We start from the raw sequence: 25398 nt of genomic DNA, 5'->3' as shown, positions 1-25398 counted from the left end.
GCAATTTCACCCTGATATCAGAAAGTAGGTTATTGTCTTGGGTGTTACACTTCTTTTGCATCTTTGTTTATATCCTATAAGCAAATTAGAACTTGCTAAAAGTAATTTTGTAAGAAAGTAAAATAAATAAGGACCCGCAAAATAATGACTTCACCCCCACCCATCAGAAGCAATCATGTTTTAGCATATTATATTCTCTTCCAATTTTTTCTATTCATTTTATATTGTTGAAATCTCATTGTATAAATAAATGCATATCCTATACATATTTTACTTAAATTTTACTACTTATTATTTAACTACAGTCATTAAGAAATCCTTGTACCCATTAACTTTATAAATGAATTATTTTGCATTACAAGGGTATATCTAATTTATTTGAATCCTCTACCGTTGAACATATTCACATTTTTCACAATTATAAAAATATTGCAGGGAATGTTTTTACATATTTTCAATTTTCTTCTTAAGATAAAATATGAGGCTTATGAAAAGTTTTAAATCTCACAGAAAATACCTTTAAATTGTTTCAGAATATTTTATGAAGCTTGAGTCTCACCACATATCAACAGATGTGATTATTCACCATGTCTGTGCTAGGTTTGAAGAGTACTACCTGTGAAAGTGTTTGATAATTTTGTAAGTTAAAATGAATCTCATTATTTTAATTCTGCATGATTCTGTGTAGCGTGTATACATACAGACCAAACAAGAAGAAACCAGATAGAGCAAAAGGCAAATATTCTCCCATTGTCAGCCTGAAATAAGTCACAGGCATGTATTTCAAAAGACTTTTTTAAGAAGGAGACATGGTGTCAGGAGGAAAAAATTCCTCTGAAGTCAAGAGACGTAGAGTAGCACAGTGTTTACTTACCTATTTGTACTCTCAAGATTGGTTCAGTAAAATGACCTGAATTGAAAGAAGTCTTCTGGAGACTTCAAACTATCTGATCACAACACAAATAATATTTCATATGTCCTTACTTGCTTCTTTCAGGGATCAAGTTTCATAAAAATGTACAAACTTCAGGTTCTTATAGATATCATATTAATAATTTACATAAGGTGCTAAAGAATTCTAAGGAATTTTCTTTCCTGTGTTCATCTTCTTTTGTTCTTTATTTTGTTACTATTATTATTTTTGCCAAGCTCTTCAAGATATTGTTTACCTATCTTATAATTATCTATATAGAGGATTTTGAAACTATTTCTCAAACAGGTTGTTCAGTTGCCCAGTCATGTCCAGCTGTTTGCACCTCCATGGACTGCAGCAACCCAGGCCTCTCTGTCCCTCACCATCTCCCAAAGTTTGCCCAAGTTCATGTCAATTGCATCGGTAACGCCATCTAGCCACCTCATCGTCTGATAGCCTCTTCTCCTTCTACCCTCAATCTTTCCCAGCACCAGTGACTTTTCCAATGAGTCGATTTTCCCATCAGATGACCAAAATACTGGAGCTTCAGCTTCAGCATCGATCCTTTCAATGAGTATTCAGGGTCAATTTCCCTTAAGACTGACTAGATTGATTTCCCTTGAGATTGACCCAAATGGGAATGGGAGTCAATTTAGGTATCTAATTCTGATATTGTCACTGTAAAATTCCTCAGTAGTTGCCAGTGCTTAATCAATTTCTCTTTTGTGGGCAATGACTTGTGGGTGCAACTTCCAAAGCCTGAGGAATTTCAGATGACTAAAAAGACAAGACTCTCGAGGCTTGTCATGCAACCCGAGGCTGGCAGCCCTCTCACAGATCTAGCCTCTTCCGTGCTACCACGTCTGATAAATTTCTTCACAGTTTTGAATTGCCCTCTTACTGTTCATGCAAATTCACTATCTAGAGGCTCTTTTCCTTGGCATCTTGTTACCCTGAACCTTTTTAGCAGTTGATGAAGCATACTGAGCTTCAATGCCAGTTCATGCATAGTAGAAACACTTGGATTTCATTGTGAGAGATCAGGAAGAAAAGTGATACATTCTGCATATAACACAAAACACACAATATGGGGAAATAGGTCTATTCAATTGTTTACTTTCCTGTAGTCTTGCCTATAGGAAAGACTAAAACATCTTTGAACTAAGAAGGTCTTTCATTACCATTTATCCTTTGGCACTGAGAACAGAGTTAAGAAACTATCTGGTTGATCTGCACCTGCGGAAAGATTTCTGATAACTTCTATACAGAGAAGAATGCCGAATCTGTATACATAAGAATGCTACACACTTACTTCTGTCACAAAAATAAGAGTTCCATCTACCTATATTAAATAAGTGAGACTGATTTGGGGAATAGTAAGTAAAATTAGAAAACAACTTTCTTTCCCTCCTTCCAGTCTAGTCCAGCTAGAAATGATACAAAGCATCCAGGGAACCTGGAAGCTTACATTAGGCAAGGAAATTAGAAGGTAAGATAAATGGCCAAAATTAACTAAACTTGGGGGAAAAAAGCATTTCTTCTGCAGAAAGAATTACATTTATTACTCTCTGGTTTTGCAAAAAACAGGCTCATCTTAATATATTCTGAGATAGAATGAAATAAAACCTGAAAATACCTGAAGGGCATCCTAATATTCAGTCTCTCTGCATACTTGCACAGTGTGTCCCATGGAATGTGAATTTTAATAAACATGATATCCGGGTTGGCAACAGCTGGCTGTAAAGGGCAACAGAATAGGTGCCAATTAGAATCAGAGCTGATAATATCATGTCACAATTTGACCTGACAGGGAAGAACACTGTCCCCTTTATATATACAGGAATCATTATCACTGATTTTAAAGGAATTTTTATGAATAAAATTTCTTAACACAGAATTATCTTAATAAAAAATGTAATAATGCCATTGTATGCAAGAAATAATCATCCATGTGAGTCAGCGCTCTTTCTTCCTTGACCAGAGCCACCAACCAGAATAATCATGAGCCAATTAGGACTCTGAAGTTATTCTGGTTGTAAACTTTCTCATGATCCTTTCTTTCCTGGTCAAGGTGGGTAGACAACACTGACATTTATACCAGTTATTCATTCATTTATTCTTCTAGGATATTTTATTGAGCAATTACTATTATACTTGTGAGAGCCTATGAAAATTCTGGGGATAAACGGAGTATAAGACCTACAAGTCCATGCCCTTGCAGAGCTGTCAATTTTGCATACTTACTTGAATCTTAAAAGGTTAGTATAATGTTTCCTGCAAGAGATCATAATAATTTGTGTCTTTGATCTAGACAAGAGGTTTTTAAGCAAAATAAAGTGGGCATTGGGATTATCTAAGGAGCTTTTAACAAACTTGAGTACTCTGGTCAATTTCTTTAATCCTAAATGCCTACTTGGAAGAAATGACACAGTATGGAAGAAAAAACACAGGGTTTAGAATCACAAAGAGGTAAGTACAAATTCCATTTCTATCATTTATTAACTCTAGGATCTTGGGGAAATTACCTAATTTCTCTGATCCTCAGTTTTCTCGCTTGGGAAATGGAGAGAATGGTCTTACCTCATAGAGTTGTCATGAGTCTTATGAGAGACTAGACTATAAGGAGCTCAAGTACAAGAAGTTTACCAAAATGTTCATTCCCAGTGAGAGCATGCTCCTAGAATCAGACCATGGCCAAAGTAATGGCTATTTTCAAAGCTTCACTAGAATAATTCTTTTTTTTTTCTTTTTCTTTTTCTCAGTAAATAGCTCCTTGATTCATCTTTGGCGGAGCAGTGCCTTGGTTTTTAGGCCTTTTATAATAGGCTTTGAATTATACAAGTAAAAAGCCAGTAACAACGTATGATTGGGGAAAACTCTGAAGCTGAGGACTTGAATCAAGTCATTGAAAAGTTAAATTTTCTTTGAAATAAAACAGTATAAATTGTAATAAAACTGTATTTTTACAGACTATAGTTTCTTTGGGAAATTTATCTTTCCTCTTTATGTATTCAAAGTACCTTATGCTTTTATGTCATTGCTCAGTTCCTGGGGAGGTGTGGGTTACTTTCCAGCAGTTACTCAAAGACAGAGAAAATTGGACCCTCAGGATTAAAGAAAACATATTTAGTGCTCATTTCATCCCAGAATCTGGAAGTGAGACTTCTATGAAAACCAATCCAGACTTAGAAAAAATCAGTCTCCACCAGAATGACATTCTACAGGTGGGATGATTTAAGATAACAACCAATCCCTTGAGAAGTGCACTGATGTTATGTCATTACATTTTCTCCAATGGTTTCTCAGAAGTTTGAGGGTGGGGATCTCTTTTGAGGAATAAGCAGATGTCGGGACAAAAAAAAAAATCATTTCTCAGGAGCTAAGCCTTATTCTGGTGTGAATGGAGATCACACTCTCCCACAGAGCATCACAGTTCTTAAAACCTAGGCATGTTGGCTGCCAGAATATATTAGCAGCATGAAGAAGGAATGACTATTACATGCACGGGAGTTGGGAGAGATCTGGGAAGGCTTAACCTCCACCACAGGAGAGCTTGGGTTTCATACTATCAGTTGGTTCCTAGCTTGTTTTTCTTCACAGCATGTGCAGCTAGAACTGGTTGCCCCCCACTTCTTCCACAGCTACTGCTCTGGGCTATCACCACCATCTGTGGTCTAGAGTCTTACAGTGTTTTCTAATAGAGTTTTGTTCATATTCTTGCTGCCAGTGGTCTATTCATAGCACAATGGCCAGAGTTATTCTTTAAAATATAACTCAGATCATATACTTTCTCAAAACCTCATTTGAATTAGAGTGAAAACCAAAGTTTTTCCAATGACCTACACAGCCTTTTACAACCTCACCCTCCATATCTTGTTAAACCTTTCTCCTACTAATCTCCCTCACATTCACTCTACTTCCATCATTTGGTCACTTGCTATTACTTGTCTGCTTCACTCCATCATCCTTACCTCACTCCATTTTGTTTTTCTATAGTGTTTATTATCTTCTAATGAATGAGTCTATTTATGTAAGTGCTGTGAGAGGAGGGGTATTTGCTTTGTTCATTTATGTCTACTGAGCACCTTGTTCTACACCAGGCACAGAGTAGTCATTCACTAAGCATTCATTGAATGGATGAATGAATGAATGAGTTCACTTACTTTGAGTACACATTCTTTGTAACTTGTACCTAAGCAAGAGACAATGAAGATAAGAAAGCAAATAAGCCAGAATTATTTTGGAAGAGGTACTAGGTCAGGTTCAAATTAGCATCATGAATAGCTGACTTAGCACTGATAATTAATTCAGTCTGGTCAACTCTTAAGATGTGAAAAAAATCTAACACACCCAAATAAAGTAGATGCTTCAGAAGTACATTACTGCATTAATTCTACCACCAGTGAAACATCAAGCTAAGGGCACATACAGCTAGAACATTTTTAATTTTGTATGTCTAAAATATATTAATATGTACATACATATATATGTATATATTTTTCTAAGCAGCATGAATTGTCTTATAACTTCTTCAACTTAATTTCTCTTTTGTTATACCTCTACTTAAAAAAAATAGTTTTATTTCCTTGCAGCAGGGGGTTGATGAAGGGATGGTGTTGGCAGAAAGCAAAATTACTTTCTCCCTTGGAATCAGAAGCTCCCAATCTGGCACTATTCTGTTTAGCTCTGATGCAGGCAGGCTTTTCCAGGGGAACAAAACACCCACAGCCTTCACACTTCACATTATTATTTAATTATTCCATCCAGAATTTTCAGGAGGTAGAAGATTCATTCTTGAGAAAAAAAAGGAAATTTTAAAAATATGTTTTTACAATGTCACTCTGCAAGTTGGTGGCAGGGAGCTGAAAAATATATAGAATATGGTAGCTTGCTATACTAAGTATAAGATAAAGGTAAAATGCTGATATAATCTGGAAATACACTTGGATAATAAAGAACATATCTTGACAGAGATCATCTACCTATTTATCTGCACAATCTTCAAACATGAATCATTATCTGTTGCTGATGTGATCATCTAGAAACTATCCACATCAACATGTAATTTAATGAGGATTTGAGATATACTCTGTGCCAGGCTCAGTGCTTAACTCTGTTGAATATAAATTTTAAAAATGGGAACTTGTTTCCTAGGGAATACTCCCATTTTTTCTGCTAAAAATCCAATACTTGCTGACATTTTCACAATTTCATTTTCCTTTTCCACCTGTGACAAGACCTAAATATTTTCAATTTAATACTTACTAAAATTAAGCTTCAAATAAAGCACACATACTATAATACTAGAAATTTTAAGAAGAAATAAAAGTTCATGGTAATGCAAAACACTGGATTTGATAGTTCATATAGGTATAACTATTTAGGTGCCATTTAGTCATCAGTTAACATAAGGTTTAAACCAAAAACATATCTATGTTCTATATTATAATCATAGCATTGTTTCTTTCTATGCCTACTTGCTTAAAAAGGCAATACATAGGATATTGAAATTTTTAATAATGTGGTTGGCAGAATTCTAAGAAATCCCCTTAGATCTTCATGCCTTGTCTTCATCTTGAACAATCTACAGGACCTGTGAATATGATGGCATATTCAGTCTCATGATTAAGTTCCTTATATGGCACATTTGCTTGTAAAACAGAGAGATTATTCTCCATGGCAGATGATTCCCTGAAAGGGACTCTTCTTGGCAAAAGAGATTCAAAACAGCAGAGGTACACAAAGGAGAGTCTCTGCCGCTAGTTTTGAACGTGGGTGGGGAGCATGCAGCAAGGAATCAGAATGGCCTCTAGGAACTGAGAGAGGTACCTGGCTTATAGCTAGCAAGGAGATGTGGATTTCAGTCCTACAACCACAAGAAACTGAATTCTATCACAACCACATAAGCTTGAAAGAATACCCTAAGTTCCAGGTGTGAATGCAAGCCTATTCAACACACTGATTTAAGTCTTGCAAGAAACAGAGCCAAGTGCTCACCATACCCAAACTTCTGATTTGCAGAACTGTGAGCTGACAAATGGGTTTTATTTTAAGATGCTGAATATGTGGTGATGTGTTAAGCAGCAATAGAAAATTAATAAAAATAGTACTGAACAATTTCTTGATTAGAAATTTTAAGACCTTTTTATATATATAAATAACATGCTTATTTCATATATAAAGTTAGCATGCTTATTACATAGATATGTTTTGTTCACTTAAACTGTTTTTTGTTGATTTTACACATTAACATTATGATAATTAATCTAGTCCTAATTAACTCAACCATTTAAAAAACCAATGTTAATACTCTTAGAATTAAGAATATAAGTAAACATATCTTTGACAACCAAAATAAATGATTGCAGAAAATTAACTTTAAAATACAATTAAGGAATCTTAATTTTCCCTGATATTACACTTGATATTTTAACTGTATACTGGATCTCACCCTTAATTTTCACCTAAAGGCCTTTCAATTTTTTTTACTCATCTGTCTTCTGTCTCCTCAATCTTTCTCTTCTATTTCTTTCTTTCCCTGCCTCTCTCCGTTCACACTTCCTTCCTCCTCATTATGTAAACATCACATACAAGAAAAAAAGAAAACAGAAAGAAAGAAGCAAAACCTCATGAGACCTCATTTCCATCTCGGGCTACCACTCTTCATCCTTCCATTCTCAGATGAGCAAACAGATGACGTTTGCCACAGCCTCTATTTTTCCATTACCCTGTCACTCTTCAACTCGTCCCATTCTATCTCCTCAGAGAAAAGATTCTCACTGATTTTACCAAAGATCTCCATATTCTCCAATTAACTGGGCCTCTTTCTTGTCTCACTCGACTTCTGAGCAGTATTTAACCCTGGTAACCACTCTTCGCTGTGACTCCTCATCTCTTCTACTAACACCTACATCCAACACCTTCAACCATTTATTCCCCCCAGCCCCGCCCCTACTTTTTATAGGCTCACTTTTAGGCTCTTTTTTTTTATGGTTCTTTCCAGTGATCTCATACTAAAACACAGCTTATATTACCATCTATGTTCTAAAGATTAAAGCATTCACTTTCAGTTTAGACTCCTCACTTGAGCTCTAGACACAAATTTCAAACATACTTACTAAAATATTAAAATCTAGATATTAATGGTTTGGCAGACTCATTTCTTTCAACATTTTGGTTTTCTTTTCATAGGGTTTTGTACTTTATACAGGATCATTCCTTCTTTAATTTAAAAAAAAATGTAAAAACAGCTATGCCCTTTGCAAAATATTTAAATTTACAGAAATGTATAGAGTAAAAAAGGAAAATATTTTAAAATATGACTATACATATGCATTTCTTTTCCATGTGGGAGAAAATTGCTATATGTTTTTAAAAGCCATATGTTATACCTTTTAGATTGAAATGTAAAATATCATATCTCTTCCAGCACATTGTATCATATAGCTAATATTATTAAAGCACCTACCTCCTTTTCTAACATTAAGCCTTCCGCTCTGAGGTTCTTTTCAAATGTGTTTCTTTTGTCATATTGTATATTTGACTTTCTATAAACCAAGATGTAATCAATCCGCTTTTTGCCATCTTTGAATAGAAGTCCACTGGATGCTATGTAATTCATGTCATTCTGCAAATAAAGCAATGGTTGTTAATAGTGTAGGTTGGCTAAGCACACACATTCAGCTTTCAGACACTTTTGTTCAAATATTTGCAATCCAATGTAAAAATGTATTTTTTACATCCAATTATGAAACATGAAAAGATAATTTTTAAAGTTTTCATTTTTTAATATAAATTTATTTTAATTGGAGGTTAATTACTTTACAATGTTATATTGGTTTTGCCATACATCAACATGAATCCACCACAGGTGTACACGTGTTCCCCATCCTGAACTCCCCTCCCTCATTCCTCCCCACCTTACAGTAGGAAACAAGCTACCAGTGATGTTCTAGGATTTGAAATTAGTCTGACACCAGAACATGGATCCTATGATGTCAGCATCTAAAGGTATATGTTTTATTCAATAAAACCCTATAAAAATAATAACAGCCAATATACATTGAACATTTGCTCAAAATCAGGCCCAGACATAGATGTTTTACATGTTTTATCTTACTCAAAACTCAAACTTGCCTTTCAAAAATAAAGAAAACAAAGCTTAAACAACATAAGTACTGAGAACTGAAATTAACATAATTTCCTCCATGAAATAATACTCAGATGAGGCATTATTTTCCTAAACCTATGTTCAACAACACCAAACAATAATTTCTGAACTGCTTGTTCCAAGAAATACTTCCCCCCAGAGTATAAGACCATGACCTGATGACAATCACCTACTTACTAAGACTAATCATGTGCTTATTAATACTTCTTTAAGGTACTCACCTTGCTCTGTCCACCTATCCCAGCTGTTTTTTACAGATGCTGCCCAATTTTCAGCCAACTGCCTGCCTTGCAAGATTTACCTTAATATCTACCAGCCCAGGTCCTAGAACCCTCTGAAAACTCTTTCCCAACTTCATCTTTGTAAAACTACTAAGACTACCCAGATGATATCCTTACTTGCTGTAACTTTAATAAAATTAATTTCAGCAATCACCTGATATTTGTAATGGCCTGTTTTGGGGAGCTGGCACTTTGTCAGTAAACAGCTCAATATTACTTTAATTCAATTTTTATTCCTGGTCCATGTTTTTAGCTATTAGATACATTATCCTTCTTTTTCCATGTTTCCTGTCAAGCTATTTGATTATCTGTACCAAATCTCTGTCCCATTTTTCCCATACAGGCATTCTTGAGCTTATTTTTATGTCCTAACATTCTGAGAGTTAACTGATAATTTCCAAAAAAGGGATCTCAGACTTCTTTGGAGGAGCCTGCTTAGGACATATATGCAGCTTAAGGTTTAAAAAAGTGAGGACCAGAGTAACCTAGTGGCCAACAAGTCAGCCAAGTGAAGCAACAAAAACTGATATCTGAGCGATTGTAATCCTACAGGAACAGGTCAGGTGGCTCAGGAGCTGTCTTCTTGGAGAAAATAGGTTCAAGTGTGTGAATTCAGGGGTACTAGAGACTCCAGTATTCTTGCCTGGAGAATCCCAGGGACAGAGGAGCCTGGTGGGCTGCCATCTATGGGGTCGCAGAGTCGGACACAACTGAAATGACTTAGCAGCAGCAGAGACTTCCAGGCTCAAGGGCAAGAAGACTTTACACATTCTTTTCTCCAATGAATAAAAAGGTCTTGAGAGTCCCAGGATTACTTTCTTGGATACTACAAGGTGACTAAGTAACAACTCAAGCAGAGTCACCACTGCCTTGTAGTTGCACAACATGTGCTGCCTTTAGTCTCTCAGTCATGTCCTACTCTTTGCAACCCCATGGGTTGTAGCCCACCAGGCTCCTCTGTCTGTGAAGATTCTCTAGACAAGAATACTGGAGTGGTTTGCCATGCTCTCCTCCAGGGGATCTTCCCAGCATAGGGATCAAACCCAGGTCTCCTGCATTGCAGGTGGATTCTTAACCATCTGAGCCACCAGGGAAGCCCATAATAATGATGATAATAATGGCTATCACTAACTGACCTCTAACCATGGTGCCAGACAATGTGCCAAGTGATTTATTCTCATAATTCTTTAAGGTAGATATTGACATGAGTACATAGAAGCCAAAAAGGTTGAGTAACATCCCAGATGTCACAGAAAAGGAAATAGTGAAACTAGAACTCTTATAGTGGTCTTGACAACTATATTGAAAAAGACAAGCATATGTAGGTACACATTACTAGGTCCAGGGGTTGGCAGTAATAGAAGGCTAACCCCTCAAAAGGCCTATGATTTATAGTTCCTATAGGGTAGAGATACTGAGGATTAGTAGCTGGAGAAGACATAATTAACTTCAGACTTTAGAATTCTTTTGCCTCCACCACTCCAGAGATTTCACTTGGATATCTAATGGACATATCAAAGCTGACTGTCCAAAATGGAATTCCTTATTTTATCTAAGCAAATGTTCCCCCAAACCCTTGTTATTTTGATTGGCTGCAAACCTATTCTTTAAATTGCTCAGATCAAAAATCTCGAGTCTTTGTTTCCTCTATTTTCACCCATCTAACATGCAAATCGTTGGAACATTCTTCAAAATATATTTAGAATCTGATCACTTTCTAACATCCTCAACACTACTCTGTTCTAAGATATGTCATCTATTGACGACATTATCACAATAGTCTGACTCATCTCCTAGCTTCTACCTTTGCTTCTCTAAAATCTATTCTCAGCATGACAGTTAAGAGACTTGAGTGATCCTCCACATTATAAATTACATTATGTAACTCCTCTCTTCGAGACCCTTCAGCTGTTTTCCACGATACTCCACTCTTGATTCTCCTTTCCTTACCCTATTTTTCTTAATGACTGTTAAATTCCAACATGTTCAGTTCAGTTCAGTCGCTCAGTCATGTCCGACTCTTTGCAACCCCATGGACTGCAGCACATCGGCCTTCCCTGTCCATCACCAACACACAGAGCTTGCTCAAACTCATGTCCATTGAGTCAGTGATACCATCCAACCATCTCATCTTCTGTTGTCCCCTTTTCCTCCTGCCTTCAATCTTTCCCAGGGTCTGAACTCCAATCAGTCAGTTCTTCGTATCAGGTGGCCAAAGTATGGTAGCTTCAGCTTCATCATCAGTCCTTCCAATGAATAATCAAGCCTGATTTCCTTTAGTATTTCAAACATCTAACTCAGAGCCAGACACATAGTACGCACCAATAGATCTTTATGGGAAGAAGGAAGAAAGGATAGAAAAAAAGAAAGGAATGGAAAGAATGGAATAACCCATGTAATGTGTATCCAGACAGGAATTACCTCAGAAATATAATGCCATTAAAAGCTCATGTAATCATTTCTCATCCTCTTTCCTCCAACATTAACACAAATCAAATTAGAATAAGATGATTGATCACAAAATTATAGCAGAACTGCAAAATCCCTGGCTTGTACTTTGTTTTATACATATGACCCACTGCCTCCAGGCATCCTCATGATAATATAAACAAAGACAAAGTTAAAATAAGGTTATATAAAATTTTCCCTCTGCATTTTATTTTGCCTAAAGCATACCATCCTCTTAATACTAGTCTAGTATTAAGTATCACCTGATCTTAAATTAATAATAACATACTTAGCCCAGGTGAAGGTAAAATCTTTCAATGAGATGATCTACAAATCAAACGATTGGTTGGTAGGAAAATAATGAGACAGTAAGATAGCTTTTAAAATATTTTATGTGCTTTACCAACTTTAAGAAAGTGGAACTCTGATAGTTATTACTCATTACTCTAAGATTAAGCAAAATAAATGTTAAACTCTTCCAGAAAATCAACTGCCTTACAATTTGAAAATTTAAAAAAAAAACACTACATCTTTTACATTTTTATAATAAGTGACCTTAGGTAATATTAACAGTTCTTGTATCTTTGTAAACATGTTACAATCAAACTCTATTAACTAGGATTCTAGTTTAGTATCTAACTATTCTATGATATAAATTATGAATAAAAAGTTTGACCAATTGACCAGGCAAAAAGAAAAGTAGTTTTCAAAATGATGATAAAGAAATATGGCAAGGAAACTCATTCTATGAGGCCACCATCACCCTAATACCAAAACCAGACAAAGATGCCACAAAAAAAGAAAACTTCAGGCCAATATCACTGATGTACATAGATGCAAAAATCCTTAACAAAATTTTACCAAACAAAATACAACAATATATTTAAAAAGATCATACATCATGAACAAGTGGGCTTTATCTCAGGGATGCAAAGATTCTTCAATATTTGCAAATCAATCAATATGATATATCACATTAACAAATTGAAAAATAAAAACCATATGATTATCTCAATAGATGCAGAGAAGGCCTTTGACAGAATTCAACATCCATTTATGATTAAAAACCCTCCAGAAAGCAGGCATAGAAGGAACATACCTCAACACAATAAAAGCCATATATGATAAACCCACAGCAAACATTATCCTCGATGGTGAAAAATTGAAAGCATTGCCTCTAAAGTCAGGAACAAGACAAGGGTATCAACTCTCACCACTACTATTCAACATAGTTTTGGAAGTTTTAGCCACAGCAGTCAGAGAAGAAAAAGAAATAAAAGGAATCCAGATTGGAAAAGAAGAAGCAAAGCTCTCACTGGTTGCAAATGACATGATCCTCTACATAGAAAACCCTAAAGATACCACCAGATAATTACTGGAGCTAATCAATGAATATAATAAAGTTGCAGGAGATAAAATTAGCACACAGAAATTCCTTGCATTCCTATACACTAACAATGAGAAAACAGAAAGAAATTAAGGAAACAATTCCATTCACCATTGCAACGAAAAGAATAAAATACTTAGGAATAAATCTACCTAAAGAAGCAAAAGACCTATATATAGAAAACTATAAAACACTGATGAAAGAAATCAAAGATGACACAAATAGATGGAGAAATATACCATGTTCATGGATCCAAAGAATCAATATAGTGAAAATGAGTATACTACCCAAAGCAATCTATAGATTCATTGCAATCCCTAGCAAGCTACCAATGGTATTTTTCACAGAGCTAGAACAAATAATTTCACAATTTGTATGGAGATACAAAAAACCTCGAATAGCCAAAGCAGTCCTGAGAAAGAAGAATGGAACTGGAGGAATCAACCTGCCTGATTTCAGGCTATCCTACAAAGCTACAGTCATCAAGACAGTATGGTATTGGCACAAAGACAGAAATATAGATCAATGGAACAAAATAAGAAAACCCAGAGGTAAATCCACACATCTATGGACACCTTAACTTTGACAAAGGAGGCAAGAATATACAATGGAGAAAAGACAATCTCTCTAACAAGTGGTGCTGGGAAAACTGGTCAACCATTTCTAAAAGAATGAAACTAGAACACTTTCTAACACCATACACAAAAATAAACTCAAAATGGATTAAAGATCTAAATGTAAGACCAGAAATTATAAAACTCCTAGAGGAAAACATAGGCAAAACACTCTCTGACATAAATCACAGCAGGATCCTCTATGACTCACCTCCCAGAGTAATGGAAATAAAAGCAAAAATAAACAAATGGGACCTAATTAAACTTAAAAGCTATTGCACAACGAAGGAAGCTATAAGCAAGGTGAAAAGACAGCCTTCAGAATGGGAGAAAATAATAGCAAATGAAGCAACTGACAAAGAATTAATCTCAAAAATACACAGTTTTTGTATTTTTGTATTGTATTGAGTTTCTGCAACTCAATTCCAAGAAAATAAACGACCCAATCAAAAAACAAGCCAAAGAACTAAGCAGACATTTCTCCAAAGAAGACATACTGATGGCTAACAAATGCATGAAAAGATGCTTAACATCACTTATTATTAGAGAAATGCAAATCAAAACCACAATGAGGTACCATCTCACATTGGTCAGAATGGCTGCTATCAAAAAGTCTACAAACAATAAATGCTGGGGAAGGTGTGGAGAAAAGGGAAACCTCTCACACTGTTGGTAGGAATGCAAACTAGTACAGCCACTATAGAGAACAGTGTGGAGATTCCTTTAAAAACTGGAAATAGAACTGCCATCAGTTCAGTTCAGTTGCTCAATCATATCTGACTCTGTGACCCTGTGAATCGCAGCACGCCAGGCTTCCCTGTCTATCACCAACTCCCAGAGTTCACTCAGACTCACGTCCATCAAGTCAGTGATGCCATCCAGCCATCTCATCCTCGGTCGTCCCCTTCTCCTTATGCCCCCAATCCCTCCCAGCATCAGAGTCTTTTCCAATGAATCAACTCTTCGCATGAGGTGGCCAAAGTACTGGAGTTTCAGCTTTAGCATCATTCCTTTGAAAGAAATCCCAGGGTTGATCTCCTTCAGAATGGCCTGGTTGGATCTCCTTGCAGTCCAAGGGATTCTCAAGAGTCTTCTCCAACACCACAGTTCAAAAGCATCAATTCTTCCATATGACCCAGCAATCCCACTTCTGGGCATACACACCAAAGAAACCAGAATTGAAAGAGACACATGTACCCTAATGTTCATCCCAGTACTGTTTACAATAGCCGGGACATGGAAGCAACCTAGATATCCATTGGCAGATGAATGTATAAGAAAGCTGTGGTACATATACACAATGGAATATTACTCAGCTATTAAAAAGAATGCATTTGAATCAATTCTAATGAGGTGGATTAGAAATTGTAGCCTACTATACAGAGTGAAGTAAGTCAGAAAGAAAAACACCAATATAGTATATTAATGCATATATATGGAATTTAGAAAGATGGTAACGATGACCCTATATGTGAGACAGCAAAAGAGACACAGAAGTAAAAACAGGCTTTTGGACTCTGTGGGAGAAGGTGAGGGTGGGATAATTTGAAAGAATAGCATTGAAATATGCATATTTTCATATGTGAAATAGATCACCAGTCCAGGTTTGATGCGTGAGACAAGGTGTTCAGGGCTGGTGTACTGGATTGACCCTGAGGGATGGGATAGGGAGGGAGGCGGGAGGGGGGTTCAGGATGGGGAACACATGTACACTCATAGATGATTCATGTCAATGCATGGCAAAAACCACTACAATATTGTAAAGTAATTAGCCTCCAATTAAAATAAATAAATTAATTTTTTTAAAAAAGAAAGAAGAAATATGATAAGATTTGGAAACCTCTTCTGGATTATGTATCAAGAACACAACATAGGTTCTACATAATTTAAGCTTAGAGTATTATATTTTGCACTTCCTGGTGGCTCAGTGGTAAAGAATCCACTTGCCAGTGCAGAGATGGAAGAGACGCAAGTTCAGTCCCTGGGTTGGGAAGATCTCCTGGAGAAGGAAATGGCAATCCACTCCAGTATTTTTGCCTGAAAAATTCCATGGATAGAAGTGCATGGTAGACTACAGTCCACAGGGTCACAAAGAGACACAACTGAGCAACTGAGTATGCACACACATATTATATTTTAATACATACATGTCAACCATCAACCAAGATGTTTATTAAGCCATGTTCAAATATGTTGCCTAAAAGCAGAATTGACAGGAAATTTTTTAGATATATCTTTGTATTTAGACACCAAAATCAAGACTCATTTAGAACAGTGAAATGCTTTCCAATTACAACGTGGAATGCATTCAATTTAACACCAAATTTTTCATGTTTATTTTTCCCAGAAGACAGAATAAAATCAGCTTCTCTCACAGAAGCTGGGATGCAGATCATCTATCAGGTACTTAACCTTTCAACAATTTTGAAAACCACTTAATTATTTAAGGCATTGCAAATCATGAAGCACAGGGACTTTCAAAAAAGCTCAACTTCCTAAAGAAGATCTTACGAATATGCAAGTTATGACTCAGGTTTGCAAAGATTTTAGCCCATTTGCCAAATAGCAATAAAGCCTGCTTATTTGCATGAGAATGCATTTTAGGGTATTCTTCAAATAAAATTATGGCAGCAACTGTTTGTGAAATGTATATTTTTCCTAACATTAATTCTTCTTGATCTAACAAGCATTTATTGAACACCTAATGTGTGCTGGTGCTGTGCTAAACTCAGGGATAAAAATAAGAAGACATTGAATATTTTCTGATTTTAGCATACATATTGGCTTCTCCAGTGGCTCAGTGGGTAAAGAATCTGCCTGCAATGTAGAAGACATAAGAGACGTGGGTTCGATCCCTGGGTTGGGAAGATCCCCTGGAGAAGGAAATGGCAATCCACTGCAGTATTTTTGACTAGGAAATCCCATGTACAGAAAAGCCTGGCAGGCTGCAGTCCATGGGGTCACAGAGTCAGACACAAATGAGAGACTAACACTTTCACATTTTCACATGGAGTGATAGGCAAGGAAATGTTTAGTTACAATGCTATCTAACATGTGCAGTAGGAGAGATCTGAGCTACAGAGTTAAAAAATGTCAATGTGTAGCCAGAGGAAACTGGATTAATGGATATCAGAAGCCATTAAGGGTCATATTATCTCGGTGGATTTACTATAGTCCTTTCTCAGACCATTGCAAAATTAGATCTTGTCACTAATCAGTAAGTGATGGCTGATTATCTGTTAACTATACCTTTGAGTTAGTAAAATGCAGTATGACATATTGCTTAATGTATTGAGATCCAGATCAGACAGAGATGGGTTTTGATTTACTGTGTTCTTAGACATGTAATTTAATTTCATTGCTTAGCCTCAATTCCTACAGGCTTGAAGTTAAGAAAAAAATATCTACCTTATAAGACTGTTGTTATGACTAAATGAGGCATTGCATACAGAGTACTCTCAACATAATCTGACTCACTTTACAAAGTTTTTAAAACTATTAGCGATTATCACAAGAAAACAAGATAAAAATGCAGGCAATGTATTAATTCTTGTTAGAATGTTTCTTGTTTTTTAATGAGTCAGATGAACTCTTTCACATTTTGGAATGTTATCATTCTCAGGACAAAGATAGACAGAAACAGATAAATATGCCAAAAGATGTTATTGTGAATATGGAACTAGAGCAAAGGAAAGCAGATATCCCTCACAAGTACTTATGAAACATGATTTGCTATGAAATAAAGAGAGCAATAAAAATGCATAATAAGACAAACCTCTTTATAACTACTCCAAGAAACAATAAATACCCCCGTTAACCTTCTCTCTCAATCATTATGCCCTCCACATCCTGTTCCTCTAAAATAATCATAATCCTGTTATTTATGGTATTATTATCTCACTTTCTCTTAGCTTTATCTTCAAAGGATACATCTTTTAAGTTTTTTAAACTTTATGTAAATGTATAATGAGCAATCTATCGTGTCTGGCTTCTTTCATGTAACATTATGGGTGTGAAATTTATCCCTGATTTTCATATACATTAGTAGTCATTTTTTTCACTGTCATATTACCATATGAACACAACAAAAATTAATTATTTATGCTCTCTTCTAATAATGGATATTTGGGCTGTTTCCAGTATTGCCTATTACAAATAAAGCTATAATAGACATTCACGTGTCTACCTTAAAATACACCTGTGCATGCATTTGTAGTATGTACCTAGGATAAAAACTGGTGAGTCACAAAGAATGCTCATTTTCAACTTTAGCAGATAATGCCAAACTACCTTCTAAATCAGTTTAAATTTCTACCAATAGTAAAAGTTACCCCTTTAGAAGTGTTTCTTCTAATCTTTTAGAAATAATAATTACTACGATTGTTTCTTAAAGACATCCTTGTCTATGAAAAAATTAACTCTCCCCAGTATACAAGGATCTCAGGTGCTACTAGTTTCTGTTCTCCCTGCCCCCAACACTTCTTATCATCAAAATTTTGGTATTTCGAATTCAACCAATTACTGCCATGCCCATTTCCTGGGTATTTGTTTTCTTTGAAGTTAGCGAGTGGGACACAGATAGGGAAGGCCAGAGGTGGGAGAGCATGACTCTGGCCCACTCAGAAGACTGCGCCTGTTAAGACAGGGAGCCAGTGTTAAGTTTCTTAGACTCTGTGATCCCTGAAGCCCAAAACTAAGGCTACATCATGGACCAAATTAGTTCAACTCTCTTCTGCAATTTTGGGGCCATTAGGCAGGTTAGTTAATAAGGCCAAGTGTCTGTTCCAGGCTTAATCATATCCTGCAAATCTTCAAATAGTGAAAATCTTTCCAATTAGGTTCCAGTGGTGGTGTTTGTTTTTCTGTTTCCATATTATTTTTTTGGCTATCTTTAATACAAAACTAGAAGACAGCAGTCCAGATGCTATCCGATCCATATTTTCCTCAGAAGTTCTAGCTTTACACTCCTTAATTAGAGAAACAGCCAAGGAGCCTTGGTATGTAACTATAATTTATTTCAGAGTAAAACCATTTTTCATAATAGCTCTTGTTATTGGCCATACTTTTTATAGAGGAAAAATGATTTTTAGTATTTTTTCCATTTCAGACAAATAAGTAGTTTTGTCAAAAAATACCCACAAAATTTAAAAGAATAGAAACAATCCCTATTAATAAAAATAAATCAACAGAACAAACATCATACACTATGATTCATAAGAAATTCCACACATAGGTGGAATTTTAGTAAATGGTATTGGACTAATTAAAATTCAGATTTTTCTATCACAGAAAGTTTACTTTTTAAAATTGTACTTATAGAATAAAAATGTTTTAATTTTCTCTACATACATATTTCAATCATTTCAGTCACTCAGTCATATCTAACTCTTTGTGACCCCACGGACTGCAGCATGTCAAGCTTCCCTGTCCATCACCAACTCCCAGAGCTTGCTCAAACTCAAGTCCATCATTTCAGTGATGCCATCCAACCATCTCATTCTCTGTTACTCCCTTCTCTTCTTGCCTTCAATCTTTCCCAGCATCAGGGTCTTTTCCAATGAGTCAGTTCTTTGCACCAGGTGGCCAAAGTATTGGAGCTTTAGCTACAGCATCAGTCCTTCCAATGAATATTCAGGGTTGATTTCCTTTAGGATCGACTGAATTGATCTCCTTGCTGTCAAAGAGACTCTCAAGGGTCTTCTCCAACACCACAGTTCAACACCATCAATTCTTCAGCACTCAGCCTTTATGGTTCAACTCTCACATCCATACACGACCACTGGAAAAACCATAGCTTTGACTCAATGGACCTTTGTCAACAAAATAATGTCTCTGTTTTTTAATATGCTGTCTAGGTTGGCCATAGCTTTTCTTCCAAGGAGCAAGCGTCTTTTAACTTATTGACTGCAGTTACCATCTTCAGTGATTTTGGAGCCCAAGAAAAGAAAGTTTCTCACTGTTTCCATTGTTTCCCCATCTATTTCCCTTGAAATGATGGGACCAGATGCCATGATCTTAACTTTCTGAATGTTGAGTTTTAAGCCAGCTTTTTTACTCTCCTCTTTCACTTTCCTCAAGAGGCTCTTTAGTTCCTCTTTGCTTTCTGCTATAAGGGTGGTATCATCTGCATATGAGATTATTGATATTTCTCCCAGCAATCTTGATTCTAGTCTGTGCTTCATCCAGCCCGGCATTTCACATGATGGACTCTGCATATAAGTTAAATAAGCAGGGTGACAATATACAGCCTTGATATATTCCTTTCCCAACTTAGAACCAGTCTGTTGTTCCATGTCCAGTTCTCACTGTTTCTTCCTGACCTGTATACAGATTTCTCAGGAGGCAAGTAAGGTGGTCTGGTATTCCCATCTCTTGAAGAATTTTCTACAGGTGGTTGTGATCCATACAAAGGCTTTAGCATAGTCAGTGGAACAGAAGTAGATGTTTTTTTCTGGAATTCTCTTGCTTTTTCTATAATCCAGTGGATGTTGGCAAATTGATCTCTGGTTTCTCTGCCTTTTCTAAAACCAGCTTGAACAGGAAGTTCACAGTTCATGTACTGTTGAAGCCTGGCTTGGAAAATTTTGAGAATTACTTTGTGAGATGAGTGCAACTGTGTGGTAGTTTGAACATTTTTGGCATTGCATTTCTTTGGGATTGGAATGAAAACTGACCTTTTCCAGTATTGTGGCCACAGCTGGGTTTTCCAAATTTGCTGACATATTGAGTTCAGCATTTTCACAGCATCATCTTTTACGATTTGAAAAAGCTCAACTGGAATTCCATCACCTCCACTAGCTTTGTTTGTAGTGATGCTTCCTAAGGCCCACTTGACTTCACATTCCAGGATGTCTGGCTCTAGGTGAGTGATCACACCATCATGGTTATCTGGGTCATGAAGATCTTTTTAGTATAGTTCTGTGTATTCTTGTCACCTCTTCTTAATGTCTTCTGCTTCTGTTAGGTTCATACCATTTCTGTCCTTTATTGTGCCTATCTTTGCATGAAATGTTCCCTTTGTCTCTCTAATTTTCTTGAAGATATCTCTAGTCTTTTGTTTTCCTCTATTTCTTTGCATTGATCACTTAGGAAGGCTTTCTTATCTCTCCTTGATATTCTGTGGAACTGTCCATTCCGATGGCTGTATCTTTCATTTTCTCCTTTGCCTTTCACTTTTCTTATTTTTCAGTTATTTGTAAAATCTCCTAAAACAACCATTTTGCCTTTTCGCATTTCTTCTTCTTGGTGATGGTTTTGATCACCATCTTCTGTACAATGTTCTGAATCTCCTCCATAGCTCTTCAGGTACTCATCTATCAGATCTAATCCTTTGACTCTATTTGTCACTTCCACTGGATTTGACTTAGGTCATAAATGAATGGTCTGACAGATTTTAATGCACCTACCTTAAAATATATGAGATGTTATTATTATTCAAATTTTTCTATGCAAATCATCTCTAAATATACTTCTGAGGGATCTCAAAAAAATCTGACATGGCCTGACTTCACTGCTGATTAAGGCTTGTCTTATCACTTCCTTACAGAAAGTCAACTTCACCTCTAGCAGGTAGTCATCAGAAATAAAAATCTTCCCTAAACTAGTAACTCTGAAGTACTGTTTATTAGATGGCAGAATCTCTAACTGATTGTACTCCAGCTCCTATTACAATCTAGCAGGTATAACTGTTATTAGAAAATAATAACCAATATCTAAAGAAATACAAAGTGGACCTTAGAAAGCATCACTATGAACAAAGCCAGTGGAGGTGATAGAATTCCAGTTGAGCTATTTCAAATCCTGAAAGATGATGCTGTGAAAGTGCTGCACTCAATATGCCAGCAAATTTGGAAAACTCAGCAGTGGCCACAGGACTGGAAAAGGTCAGTTTTCATTCCAATCCCAAAGAAGGGCAATGCCAGAGAATGCTCAAACTACCACACAATTGCACTCATCTCACACGCTAGTAAAGTAATGCTCAAAATTCCCCAAGCCAGGCTTTAGCAATACGTTAACTGTGAACTTCCAGATGTTCAAGCTGGTTTTAGAAAAGGCAGAGGAACGAGAGATCAAATTGCCAACATCGGCTAGATCACGGAAAAAGCAAGAGAGTTCCAGAAAAACATCTATTTCTGCTTTATTGACTATGCCAAAGCCTTTGACTGTGTGGATCACAATAAACTGTGGAAAATTCTGAAAGAGATGGGAATACCAGACCTCCCGACCTGCCTCTTGAGAAATCTGTATATAGGTCAGGGAGAAACGGTTAGAACTGGACATGGAACAACAGACTGGTTCCAAATAGGAAAAGGGGTACATCAAGGCTGTATATTGTCACCCTGCTTATTTAACTTATATGCAGAGTACATCATGAGAAATGCTGGGCTGGAAGAAGCACAAGCTGGAATCAAGATTGCTGGGAGAAATATAAATAACCTCAGATATGAAGATGACACCACCCTTGTGGCAGAAAGTGAAGAAGAACTAAAAAGCCTCTTGATGAAAGTGAAAGAGGAGAGTGAAAAAGTTGGCTTAAAGCTCAACATTCAGAAAATGAAGATCATGGCATCTGGTCCCATCACTTCATGGGATATAGATGGGGAAACAGTGGAAACAGTGTCAGACTTTATTTTGGGGGGCTCCAAAATCACTGCAGATGGTGACTGCAGGCATGAAGCTTACTCCTTGGAAGAAAAGTTATGAGCAACCTAGATAGCATATTGAAAAGCAGAGACATTACTTTGCCAACAAAGGTCCATTTAGTCAAAGCTATGGTTTTTCCAGTGGTCATGTATGGATGGGAGAGTTGGACTGTGAAGAAAGCTGAGCGCTGAAGAATTGATGCTTTTTAACTATGGTGTTGGAGAAGACTCTTGAGAGTCCCTAGGACTGCAAGGAGATCCAACCAGGCCATTCTGAAGGAGATCAACCCTGGGATTTCTTTCGAAGGAATGATGCTAAAGCTGAAACTCCAGTACTTTGGCCACTTCATTCAAAGAGTTGACTCATTGGAAAAGACTCTGATTCTGGGAGGGATTGGGGGCAGGAGGAAAAGGGAACGACAGAGGATGAGATGGCTGGATGGCATCACCAACTCGGAGGTGAATTTGAGTGAACTCCAGGAGATGGTGATGGACAGGGAGGCCTGGTGTGCTGGAATTCATGGGGTCGCAAAGAGTCAGACACACTGAGCGACTGAACCGAACTGAACTGAACACTAATACAAGCTAGGCAGAAAACAAGTACTCCTCTACACAGTCTGCATATATTGACACATTTCACGGTCACAAAACTGAGAGGTAAGTGCTATTTTTCCCATATCACAGATGTTGATATTGAGGCAAACTTTAAAAAACAAATGGAAAGGTCTTTGTATTCTCTATATTCTCAACTATTACTAAGCTAGGAAACCAAGGGCCCCAGAAAGCATAATGTATTTTAATCACTGTTTTAATTACCACTAATGGCAATGCATATGAAAATAGAGAATTTTTAATAATTTTAACTCAAGAAGTATAAGAATAAATCATGATCTGAATTAGCTTCTAACCTTGTACTACTGGGCATTGATATCTATATCTGATGATAGATTGATTCAATATTCATAACTACAGCTAACATTTATTAAAGCTTTTCTATATGCCAAGCATTTAGTCAAGCATATATATATATATATACAGATATAGATATAGATATAAATACAGATATACACTACAAATTTAACCTGCATAGGAACCCAATATAGCAGTTTTATCATTAGCTCAGTTCAGGCAACAGTGTCGAAGGTCAGCCAGTCTGTCAGCCATAGTGTGAATTAGAATTCAGGCAGGCTGAGAGGAAGCACCAGCTCTTAAGCACTGCATTTTATAAACCCTCTCAGCTCAGTGAGGTGTTATTCCTATTTTCCTTTAGCTCTCTTCACCCAGACTCGTGCATGTGTATATCACGTAATTATGGCTTCCTACATATTAAAAATCACTACTAACTATGGAATTCAATCAATTTACAACTAATAAATACTGATGGTGGCTCAGACGGTAAAAGCGTCTGTCTACAATGCGGGAGACCCGGGTTCGACCCCTGGGTTGGGAAGATCCACTGGAGAAGGAAATGGCAATACATTCCAGTTCTATTGCCTGGAAAATCCCATGGATGGAGGAGCCTGGTAGGCTACAGTCTATGCGGTCACAAAGAGTCAGACACGACTGAGTGACTTCACTTCACTTCACTTCTTCATTAATACCCAGAGATAGCTTATGACATCTTGGCAGCAGGCGATGCCACATGGACTTTGAAAAAAAAATTTTTTAAGATTGACAAAATAGTACATCAGTCACGGAACCCAGAGGTTGCCTTGTTACCCAACCACAGAATGCTACCTCTGAGGCCTGACAGATAATGATATACAGAGTTTAGGACATAGAAGAGAGGGCCTTCACTGATTCACTCTTCTTTCAGCTAGGGCAACTAGGGAAGCTGAAAGCAGAATCCAGGAATCAGTCATAAGCTTCTTCCCCAGTGGCAATCTAAGACCTCCTTGTCCCATCTGGACTTTCCAAGAAGAGATTCTCTTCACCTCCCTTTCACCTGAGACTTAGTGGATGCACACATACTGTGTGGCTGTGTAAATCCCAGATTAGGGAATAAGGTTTGGGAGAAGGAGTTACTGCCTCTTCTTTCTCACTGCTTATGCTTCTTGGGAATGTACGAAAGGAAGCAAGCCACTGTGCCTCCTATCCTGACCTAGAGCCAGGTACAGACGGATTCATCAGCCCTATCTGCCTACAGGCTATGCAACTGGTTGGATAATGAGGTTTGCTCCAAATGGTAGCTCTAACATATTATGTGATACAACAAAAGCACCCTAGACATTCTGGACCTTACTCTAATCTTGACCAAGATCTAATTCTTGACTTTCTTTCTCTCCAGGAGAGGACTTTTAGAGGAAGAGAGTCACCTGGGAAAAGGGTAGGACTAAAAGATGCCTTTTCTTCCTGTGCTTGGTATCTTCAGAAGGTTCAGAATTTCAGGATTTGTTTTTAAATCATACCAATTTTTTCAGCTTTAGAAATGACTGAGTTGTCAAGTGAAAGTAGCCAGTTCAAAAAGCTACATATTATTCCAATTATATTATATCCTGGAAAAGAGAAAACTATGGGGACAATAAAAAGATATACAGTCCAAGGGGCTAGGAGAATTTTAGGGCAGTGAAACTACACTGAATGATAATATAATGATGGATATATTCCATCATAAACTTTTCTTAACCTAGAGATTGTACAACATCAAGAGTGAACACTAACATCAACTATAGACTTTGGGTGATATGTTAATGTTGCTATGTCAACTGTAACAAACACACACTCTGATGGGGGGGGGCGGTGTTGATCTTGGGAGAGGCATTGCATGTGTTGAGGCAGAGTATACAGGAAATCTCTGACTTTCACTCAATTTTTCTATGAACCCAAAACTGCTTTTAAAAAGAAAGTCCTTTTTTAAAGTTTCTTTAAAAGACTAAATGAAATGTCATATACCTTACAAGATACTTTGTGTCTGTTATTGCCACTTTTCTAGCAATACTAAAT

The 25398-nt window shown here is 36.7% G+C and overlaps 1 protein-coding gene across 1 annotated transcript in view; it reads right to left on the bottom strand.

The window, feature by feature from the left end:
- The window catches only part of ANO3 (anoctamin 3), a 460052-nt gene that overhangs the window by 129298 nt on the left and 305356 nt on the right, over positions 1–25398 (bottom strand). The window contains exons 5-6 of the mRNA XM_069553832.1: positions 8382–8540; positions 2550–2650 (exon numbers count right to left, since the gene is read on the bottom strand). Coding sequence (XP_069409933.1) covers positions 2550–2650; positions 8382–8540 — 260 coding nt within the window. The remainder of the gene's footprint in view (positions 1–2549; positions 2651–8381; positions 8541–25398) is intronic.

The sequence above is a fragment of the Ovis canadensis genome, chromosome 15, assembly GCF_042477335.2.
Source record: "Ovis canadensis isolate MfBH-ARS-UI-01 breed Bighorn chromosome 15, ARS-UI_OviCan_v2, whole genome shotgun sequence".
NCBI lineage: Eukaryota > Metazoa > Chordata > Mammalia > Artiodactyla > Bovidae > Ovis > Ovis canadensis.
Note: the sequence above shows the minus strand (reverse complement) of the source record. Positions and strands in the feature narration are given on the sequence as shown.